Below are 11,401 nucleotides of genomic sequence, written 5' to 3'. Positions count from 1 at the left end.
TGGAGCATCTACCGCTTAAATACACACCGAGAAATGTACAGTACTCTCTAATTGGAATGTACTTTACGTCGAACAAAAAGTACAATTTTGAGAATACTGGATGGAAGTTTTTCTCTCAAATATTGTTCACAAATCTGTCTAAATCTGTGATCGGGAGCACTTCGCCTTTGCTGAGATAATCCATGACCCACGTCACAAGTGTGCCATATCAAAATGCTGATTAGACAGAATGATTATAGCACAAGTGTGCCTTTGGCTGCCCACAATAAAAGGCCACTCGAAAACGTGCGGTTTTATCACACAGCACAATGGCACGTTACAGGTTTTGATGGAGCGTGCAATTGGCGTGGTGACTGCAGGAATGTCCACCAGAAGTGTTGCCTTTGAATTGAATGTTAATTTTTCTACCATAAACTGCCTCCAACGTTGTTTCCATGAATTCATGGACAACAATGATCCTAGCAATAAAAATGGTTTCGTTAAAGAGCTTCTCTACTGATGTACTACCCATTACAGAAATATAATAAGAAAAACACATTCTTGGTGATTAAATTGGTCTCATAAAGTTGTTAAGCACTGTTATGTTCATAATATTCTTCTAAATTTACATTATTCTTATAAGAACTATGGCTGTTTTCTCATGAAATTACAGCTTTATTCTCTGTGTCATTTGCTTTATTTTGAGTGTGGCCCTAATGTTCATTCGTATTTTTGATGCTAGTAATAGGTGACAAAGAATTCCAGTGATAAGTTTGAACATACCTTCTCATTCATTAGCATGTGCAGGTGTGTCCAAACCTCTGACAGGGACTGTGTAGCATGACACAGGAGAGTATAGACATTAGGCATTGTCAAGCTAATTTTCTGGTGTGTTTTTAATGTGTGGGCCTCTTGCTATGATACAAAACCAAATTGTTTTTTTCTTTTTTTTTTTAAAAAACCTAGCAATCCACAAACCAGTGGCTTTTTTCCCCACCCACTTTATCTAGCAAAACTTTGAAGTTTTTTTTTTTTTTTTTTTTTTAAATATATTGATTCACACATCTGGCGGCACGGTGGCCGACTGGTTAGAGCGTCAGCCTCACAGTTCTGAGGACCCGGATTCAATCCCCGGCCCCGCCTGTGTGGAGTTTGCATGCTCTCCCCGTGCCTGCGTGGGTTTTCTCCGGGCACTCCGGTTTCCTCCCACATCCCAAAAACATGCATTAATTGGAGACTCTAAATTGCCCGTAGGTGTGAATGTGAGTGCAAATGGTTGTTTGTTTCTGTGTGCCATGCGATTGGCTGGCAACCAGTTCAGTACCCCGCCTCCTGCCCGATGACAGCTGGGATTGGCTCCAGCACGCCCGCGACCCTAGTGAGGAGAAGCGGCTCAGAAAATGGATGGATGGATGGATTCACACATCTCTGTGGTGTAAACTTTTTTTTTTTTTTTGTTACTTACATTATACATTTCAAATTCACTGATCAGATTTTTTGCATTTTTAAAAAATATATATATTTACTTTAGGCACGGTGGGCAACTGGTTACAGTGTCTGCCTCACAGTTCTGAGGACAGTTCTTATTGTTGACTTTAGCATTGAACAGGTTCTTGTTTTTAAGACTACAGCAACTTCTGATCTCCTGATTTGAATGTATACTCCACATTAAATAACATAAAAACACTACACTAACTTTGAACTGGCATTTTGGAAAGTAATCTGAGATTTAATAAGACTAATCAGATAGACACTGGCTGTGGAATATTTTGTACTCAATAACATATTCTCTTTGTACGTCAGTACTGAAACAACACAATCCAGAGTGCAGTCAAATTTAATTATTCAATATCTACTCATTCATTCATTTCTCAAATGTGTACATGATTTATTTGTGATGCACTGAAATATCACAAACCAAAACTCTAATATAACAAAAACATGAAAACAAATTTTGACGGTTGAGTATTCTGAGGCACTCCTAAAACATTGGAAACTACAAGTAAAGTTTCCATTTACACTTAGGAGATGTTGCCCAGTGGAGGTCTTTCTTTCTATTAAATAGCACTTAACTGTAAAAGGTTAGAATCATGATGCAACGAGTCAATAGACTGATTGGATTTGAAAACTCTTTGAATTTTACACCCAATGTTGACAACTAACAAGACTGAAGATTTTTCTCTCATTAGCTGTACTAGCAGCAATCAGTTCTCAAGTCGTTTGCCATGGTAATAACGTAGGTGTCCTACTAGTACACTAAAGTTGTCCTACTACTCAGGACAAGAAGCTTACTAGTAAATGGATCTTCAACATCAAATTGAATAAATACTCAAACAACTTTCCATAAAGCCCTTCCTAGTAAGAAGAGTTGTTCTACTAGCGTGGTGAATTGTTTTACTAGCAGCACACAAACTAGTAACATGTAGTCATCCTACTAATGAGGAGAAAGAGCATACTAGTAGGTGGACATCAAGGATATCGAACAAATGCTCAAATATCTTTTCATAAACTAGTCCCGAATTAAGTAAAACATCCTTGATGCCTGAATCAAATAGAACATGGTGGCTAGGATAGTGTTTCGGAGGTCCAGTCAGGGATAGAAAAAGTCTTGGACTGTGTTTTTTGTTTTCCAATCGTGTACTCCAGGTGAATGCATACATGTCTGTCACTTTCTTCCGAGGGGTACATGTTGACCTCCCCAGTCAGCAGTGTGTCTTGCACCACTTCCACGGGCTCATCCAAGTACAAAACCGCCTGTTTCCAGTGGGTCTCGGGTTTGAACGGGGACGTGGAGAGAATGAGGGCTTGCGGTTTGTCCGGACAAGGGAACGAGACCGTGAAGTAGACACAAAAGGCGTTGACTGCAGCCGAGCCGAAAGACTCGCACCTGAAGTGGCCCTTGACCGAGCGCAGCTGCTCCACTGTGGTGGTGTACAGGTCCAGCTCGGCGAAGCGGACCGGGTGAGACAGCACGTCCTCGGCGGTCACGGGGCTGACAGAAATGTCCGAGTTCTTGATACATTTCCTGGCAAAATCGCTCATGCATGACATGTCGACGCCGTACTTGTCTTTGACGGTGTGCCAGAAGTGTAAGCGGTCCTCCGCCACCGGCTCGCGGATGGGCGTGATGAAGAGTTCGGCTTTGTTGGGCAGAATCATCCCGGCAGGCTTTTGCAACCACTTGTCGCGGGCGTACAGGACCGAGTTCAGCATGGACTCGTGTAGGAGCGCATAACCCATCCACTCGCTCACTATCACCTCCACCATCTCCGGGAGCTCCACGGTCTCAACAGTCCCTCGTATGACTTCGATTTTGTCTTCCATGTGGTTCTGTTGGACTATTTTCACAGCTTGTTCGGCAATGGAACACGCTTCGACGGCGTAAACTTTCTTTGCACCGGCTTGGACGCAGAACATGCTCAAAACGCCGGTTCCTGCCCCGACGTCCAGCACGACCTTCCCTCGAATCCATTCGCTGTTCTTCAGAATGGCCAATCTGTACGTGTTGGTTCGTACATGGTCCGCTATCATTTCTTCGTGTATAGTCACATCGGAATAGCTATCAAAGTAGAGGCTGTCCTGACGGGTTTTATCGAATTTTCGTTTCTTCGCCACACGAGACATGTTCGCCACTTGGAATATGGACGCTTCTCTTTGAGACACTTCCGCATTGTTGAAAATGGGATTTGTAGTTTTAAACAGCTCGCGATACACATACGTGAAGCTAAATTAGACTACGATTCCCACAAGTACGGACAATTGACGTAGTAGTCTAATGGTGCGTTCACAGACCTGGAGGAGGTGGTACATTATTATTATTTAATCTTTTTTTAATTTACCAACAGGAATTCATCGTGTAGACTATTCACAATACTCAATCTATGAAAAGATAACATATTCTCACCGATCTCAGATTTTTCTCATGTGTTATGTTTTAAATTTAGATTTTATATAACAAATATATATTGTCTTTTGAATATGTACAATTGTAAACTAATTGGAGAGTTGGAGATGATGGGGCATTGTAATTTATTTAAAGTGCGTATGATCAGCAGCAACATTCAGCAATGACATAATAGTTATGATTTACAGGAAACGGGTCTACTCTTTGGATAATACTGTGACATCTATGCCTTGGTTCATGTGCTGGAGATCTACGCTGTCTACCTTTTAACAAGCTACACACAAGACTTCAGAGATTTTTCCAAAGTTGTGGCAGGCAGAACTCTCATCCTGATGGTCCTATGGGACTTTCAGAGATCTTTGTGAAATGATACTGTACAAACGAACAAGAGCTGTATCTTGTGTTATAATGATGGAAACGTGAAAGAAAAAACAGTGGTCTGAGGGACAAAACAAAGCAAAATGTGAGAGTTTTCATGTTGTACCATTTGAAACAAGAGGACAGCAGAGTGTAATGTAGGAACTAAGTGGGCTGCAAAAAAAAGTTGTTTATTTTTGTTTTTAAGAGCAGAGATGCAATTATAACTAGAAGCATTATTATTAAAGATTGAAGCAGGGAAAGAGTTTAATATTCAAATCAACATTTCAGCTTCAAGAGCAGCCATAGCGGGATAATGAGTATTATGGCATTGTATGTTGACTCAGAAACATTAGACATTCAAACATTATCAAAACACTGAATGAGCTGAATCCCCCTATTGATATATCGCCAGACGCAAAGTTGGATTATGTGCAAAGTAAGGATGGACATCCATGGTGGGATACATGACTGCATTGTGATATCCAGACACATTGTGACGGTATGAACTTGGCAGGAGGGTTTGAAGCGTAACTGCTGGATGCGACATACAGACAAGAAGCAGTTGGCCATGTTGTCCCCTCCTCCTCTCAACCTTCAGGTAGAACTACTGCCAAACCCAGACAGCCAGCGTCCAGCTCCCACTGTGTCAGCTGGCCCTGTTTACCTTCATCTTTGCACTGTGAATTACAAATCATCTGCCTTCATTCACAGAGGAAACCTGCATTAAAACCAGCCATTTAAAAGAAACGTAAGAAACTATATCATGATGTGCTACAGGAATTGTACCATTCGGGACAGGAAGGTGCTTGAACATGTCATTAAAATGCCACAATACATCTGTGGAGAAGCCGTCTCACCACTACAGGGGATTCATCAAACACGAGTCATGAGGAGGGCACGGCACTCCTGCCGTCGAAGAGACACTACAGGAATGTGGATGCCAAGAGAAAAAAACAAAACATCCTTTATTTATCATTTATTTATTTTATTTTATTTTTAAGTCAAGTGTAGGGAACTTGCAGAGTAAGAACTTTTATTGCCACTGTGTTTCTGCTGTGCATATGACAGTAAAACGTTCAAGTGGGGAAGGATTTGACTCAGTATCCTCTCTAACTATAAAAAAAACAAGGTTAAGGTTTCATTTTATAAGGTGAAAAATACACCTTATGTACACCGTGTACACCAATGAACTGCTATTCTAGACCAATCACATCACATCTAATATTATTATCGTGTCCCTGTTGGCTGCTTTCATCTTCTTCTGGCATCTTGTCAAATGAATTATTTCAGTTTGGAAGGGAAGTATGACATCCTTACACAGATATGGTTTAATTCAATTTGGGACAATTTCCAATACCATTACCATAACAAAGACAAATAGTAATTAATTAGGTCATGTCCAATATCTTAATACTGAATTTTCCATTTTCAGCTGAAGACACTATTAGAAATGTACTCTTTTACTAAAGACCCAAACAAAAAAAAAAAAAACTACACCATATATTCCTAAAACATGGGCATATATAGTGGACAATGGTAATTAAAGGTGCAAAGGTTGAAGGTAAATACGGTCCAAAATGTGACAAAAATTCTGAATACAAATGAGAACAAAGCAAGATGTGACAATAGGGGTTAAAAAAAATTTAGTATGTGTGTGGGAGAAAGACAATTCGAAAAAACAAAGTGATAAGTGTTGTAAAAGTGTATGTGTGAGTAGGGGGGAAAGTAGAGCTATAAAGAAGACGCACAGGTTGGCTTTGCACAAAGGCCACCAGCAGCTGTTGTGTCTTTCGGTCCGCTTGCATGGCCTCATGGGAGCTTCCTGTGCACTGTTCGTCATAGCGGACCCGTCAGCTGCTGCAACCGCCACACAAACACGATCGCAACATTCTCCTGGAAGTGCACATGAGCATGCGCATATTGCACGCACAGAATCCACACAATATCATGAAATGTATGCTAATGTACAAGGTGCATAATAAACAGAATGTGCAGAAGAACCCGCACCCACATGATCACAAACTTTTTACAAAAATGTACACTGCTCAAAAACAATACTAAGGTGCAGTGACTTCCTATTGATTGCTCCTGGTGATCAATATGGGGCTGGTTTGATATCTGTCTCACAGAGAAAAGACCCACGTATGCGAAGCTGCTCCGGCATAACACAAATTCACATCTACTTCATCTACAAGTAAACACCCAATGACTACAGTATTTTACAACAAGCACGATCTGGATTTCTTTTCCAAATGTGTCTTACTTTATTTCTCTCTTTGGCATCTCACTGCACAGAATCAAGAGTATGTGCCAGTGCTTATCAGCAGAAAACTTATAACAATGGCCAAAGCAAAATTTCTTGCTCCGGGGGTTTTCATTCCCACTTATTTGTGCAGTCACCAACCCACCACACACGCACACACACGCACACACACACACACACACACACACACACACGCACACACACACACACACACACACTGTTGCACCAGACAATCCCAGCAAGACCTTGGCCCGTCAATCCACATCCCAGGAAATCAATTCATTAATTACATCCACTTCCCTGTAGACTCACTGTCCTCATGCATCCAAATATCCTTGACATTACAATGCAATTACATCAAATTACCAAGCACAAGCCCCATTTGGCATTGTGTAGGAGGCCTGAGCTTGTTATGATAGAATAACTGCCCAATTTAGAACAATTAACCATTGCCTGTGTTTTAATGGTGTTTATTTGATGAGTATGTGCATACATTAGAGCAAACTGGATGTGCCCTGATGGAATTCTACAAACCTCCGCAAGACCCTTTACTGGCACGTCATGATCCATCCATGCCTCTATTTCCTACACCACTTATCCTCATTAGGTTTGCGGGTGCCTATCCCAGCTGACTTTGGGTGAGAAGCATGGTACACCCTCGACTGGTCGCCATCCAGTCACGGGGCACATTGAGACAAACATAGACAAACAACCATTCACACAGGAAGGCCGGAGCCTATATACAAACTCACGACCTCTGAGCTGTGAGGCGGATGTGCTAACCAGTCGGCTACTGTGCTGCCAGCAAGTCATCATAAAATGTGAAATGCATTTTAAGAGTAAATGTTTGAATCTATCGAGTTCAATTAATTCTATTGATATGAACAATAAACAGTGCTCATACACAAATGCTTCGGGAGAACAATGGGCCTCATTCACCACTTGAACCAAATGCGTTTAAAATCACACTTCCACCTGTTTGTTTTTACATAATTGTGGCTTCCAGCGTATTATTTGGAAATAAATAAACTTTTCCATGATATTCACATTTTTTGGAAAGGGTCTGTATGTGGGGTAGAAACACCGACAAATTGACAGCAACCAACTTACAAAAAAACGTGTACCTTTTTGGTATTTAGCTAAAGACTATATATCCTTTGTCAGAACACACATTAAACCGTAATGATAGTGCTCCATTATGCTACCGTGGACTATTAATGCGCCAACATTCAGTAATTAATGCTCGACACATTTAAATTCAGCTTGCGAACCTCAAATTCCACACCGATGAGGCCAAATAAGAAATCAGTTCTTCCCCATTTTTATTTCTTTGTCAACTGTTTGGGATATCATCTGTTTATAACATAGTTATAAAGTGTGAAACATAATTTCAATAAATAAGACAAATATCTGCTTTTTTTTCTGCTCCAAATTATGTAATGGTTTTTTAAAAAGACATTTATAGCAGCGACTGTGGCCATTTACCTAACAGAAACATCATCGTGTAGTAGTGCCAGGAACCTCATAAGACACTGAAGTTTGCTTTAGATCACCGTGTATAATTGATTGCACCCATATTAAATCCGCTGATTTTGATAATGGGAAAAGTGAAATTTATTTGTATGTCAACAAAAGAGCGGCGATTTTTGGCTTACATCAATGCAATCTGACTGTTATCAATGCGGTGCCTCTGTAAATTCGATGTAGCATTGTAGCATTGGAAGTCAGATGGAATTTATTGGAATTTTTAGAATAGTCTTCTTAAGCATGGTTTATCATTCATCACACACAAATACATCTCTATCAACAATCGGGGGTCTCCTCACCCAAACCAGAAATCTAGCGTAGTGCCAAAACTGAGCTGTAAATGACAGCATAGTGCCACAGAGCATCCACACTGTCAGTTAAAAAAAAAGAAAAAAAAAGAATATTTACGATTGTTGGCCCCAAACGTTTTTCAAACCGATAGGGCAAAAAACAATCCTTCTTCATACACCCCACAACAAAGGATGATTATTGAGGATGATCTTTCAGAGGTCCAAGAATCGCCCCTTAGCTGAATTTAATCCAAAGTGAGGAAAAAAACGAAAATGCTATGGTGCGTGCACCCCGCTTAAGGTATCCCTCCAATTGCACTGCTCAACACATCGCCATTTAACTGGCCCCGATTGCCGAGTAACATTTGTAAAATGTCGACTTTTTTAATGCAATACTTTTTTGTTGTTTTCATTCTGGTCGTAAGTAATACTTCTGCTCATGTACTTGGAGGGAGGTTTAAGTCATTTATTGCAAAATAATTAATTAGGAAGGTGCTGTCACCTGCTGCGATTAAGCCAATTACTTGTTCATGTCTCGCAGGCGTGTCGACTTTTCACAAACCATTTCACAGTAAAAAGTATGATTTCCCAAACAAACAAGGGAGTGTTATGCCAGAGATTAAGAGACACATTTCAACACAGAAAGTAGATAACAAGCAATAATAAGCACGGGCATTCATAGGTTGCAGAAGCCCTAAAAAGAGAGGCAGTAATGTAACATCATAACAGATTCTTTAAATTGAAGTTTTAAGTTAATTTGAACAGTTGTGGGCCTTTAGTTATAATTACAAGGACATGATAAGTCAACCTATGTTCATTTGAATTTCATTTTGCTCTTTGGTATTTTGGTCTGGTATTTTGGAGGCGATAAGACACTCGCGGCTTGTTTTTCCCGCTGACCTTGGTTTCTGCAAAGTTGGAAAAAAAAAAAAAAAAAAATCAATGCTCTTTCAAAGGGACAGAAGGCATTATTCACTTTCTGTTAAGGTGTTGTGCATCTCACCCTGAAGGTAAGAGAGGCAAAAGGAGAACATGGGCTGGTAGTTGGTGTCAGCAGGACGTTTATCTGAGCAGACAGGCCCAGACACATTTGAGCAGAAACACTTGTATGGATATTAAGGGACACAGATACTATACATCTGACCAGCACTGTCATGTGGCTTTAACTCAGATAACAGGTAATCAGTGTTCTCATTTTACATTTTTTTATACACATATAAGCAAAACCTGGAATTTTTATTAGTTTTATGCTAAGATCATTTAAGGCTGTGATAAAAAAAAGTAAAACGCCTATTTGACAAAGTAAGTGGTAGAAAGTACATATATTTGTTTTCAAATGTAGAGAGTAAAATAAAAGATTCCACAGATTCTACAGATTCCTACAAAATCTACTTAAGTATCTGTTCTTTGTTACTTTCCACTACTTAGACCTACTCTATACTCTATGCAAAGTGCCCTGAGATATATTCTGCTGTGAATTGGCAATATATAAAAAAAAATGGACTCAACAGTCTAACAGAAAGCAGGAACAAAGATCTGTGTTGGGCAGTTGGTTCATTACAGTGAAATATAGTAGGACGGCCATGTTGGTTCAACAATGTACTGTTGCATGGAGGTGCTGTAGACCTCTCTAACTGCTCCAGCAAAAGAGATGCTCACCATGAGCGCCAGAGCTATAGATTTAGCTGTACGGTATTGGTTTCCTTTAAACAAATGAGAAAATCCATTGAAAGACATTCACACGATTGCTGAGTCTCGCGTGTCTAATTGCATACATCGATCTGTCCACAACCTCAACCAGTTGAAATGAAAATATGAAATTAAAGCGCTTGAGTGGACAGATAAAGCATTTTAGGCCACATTATCTGATGTTAAGAATTTTAAATGGAAATGAGAGAGCCTGAATTGTTTGAGCCACTTCTTGCTGTTCAGATCACCGGGTTGCTTTTTGAATCATAGGAAGTACCAGTAGAGAATTTAAAGAAAAATGGATCATGAGCCACTTAACACCTTAATGGAATGGTGTCGTAGCCTGTGAGCCACGACAGCCATGATTGGTAGTTTGTTTACAACACTACCCCTCATTATGTTCTGGCCTGCCTGATTTCTGGCACATTACAGAAGTGGATTACGCCAAGTTAAATCTGGACTAACTGCAAAATAAATTTTACCACCACAAATGATACATATTTTTCCATTTCAACCAACTAAAACAAAAATGATGATTAAATTAGATTCAATGTAATGGTATTGTGAGTTTCTGTGCATGTGGATAAGCAAGTAGATTTTCCAGTTGTTCTATTGTGAGACAAAGATGATCGAATGTGAATTTTGCCTTGGGTGGTGTTGACGTCCTCATCTGAACCTGTGAGAAAAACAATGTGTACCCACAGGCAAACGCTGTCCCTCAGCAACAGAAACTTACTTTTACGGTTCATCGCCAAACACATTGTTTTTCACACAGCTCATTTTTTGGTCTAAAGCCACATTTTTCAACATGATGTTGCATATTTTCTGTAGTGAAAACATAGAGAATTGTGTGGTTATTTTTGTCCATAAATGAATAAAAGACGCAACAGTGTGGATCGAAGCTGCTATACTTTATGAAAGTGTTGAGAAAGCTTTTGCCTTTAATTTGTATTTCAAAATGTTGCACTTGGGGATCCACGCCGAGCCTAACGGCTTCAGCTTCATCCCCAAACAATGACATCATCCATCCACAGCAGTGCTCATCTTGAGTCCTTCTGTTTGGACCTCTAATTGGCTGAGCAGGAAGTGCCAGGAGGGACATTACGTTACAGTCTTAAATGGCTATTTTGGGCTGCTGAACTGGACAGTTAGTGAGCCTGGGTCATTCTCTATCCCCTGGGTGTCAGTTAGGAGTTTTTTATACTGCCTGGAAGAAAGTGCAAAGACATACAATGTGCTGTAAATGACAGGATTCTGCAGTGAGGTCCCTGGATACAGTTAAGGTAGCATGTAAGCACTGTATGGAATGAAATATTGTCCCTCAACATTTAAATAATGCCTAAATAATCAAGTCCTAAGTCACATATTTTCATTTTTTTTCACATATTT

The 11,401-nt window shown here is 40.0% G+C and overlaps 1 protein-coding gene across 1 annotated transcript; it reads right to left on the bottom strand.

Annotated features, from left to right (window-relative positions):
- Positions 1–1,815: 1,815 nt before the first annotated feature.
- prmt6 (protein arginine methyltransferase 6) lies at positions 1,816–3,637 on the bottom strand. Its single transcript, XM_061666369.1, has one exon. The coding sequence runs from the start codon at positions 3,601–3,603 to the stop codon at positions 2,545–2,547; it is 1,059 nt and encodes a 352-aa protein (XP_061522353.1). The 5' UTR covers positions 3,604–3,637; the 3' UTR covers positions 1,816–2,544.
- Positions 3,638–11,401: the final 7,764 nt, after the last annotated feature.

The sequence above is a fragment of the Phycodurus eques genome, chromosome 21 (assembly GCF_024500275.1).
Source record: "Phycodurus eques isolate BA_2022a chromosome 21, UOR_Pequ_1.1, whole genome shotgun sequence".
NCBI lineage: Eukaryota > Metazoa > Chordata > Actinopteri > Syngnathiformes > Syngnathidae > Phycodurus > Phycodurus eques.
Note: the sequence above shows the minus strand (reverse complement) of the source record. Positions and strands in the feature narration are given on the sequence as shown.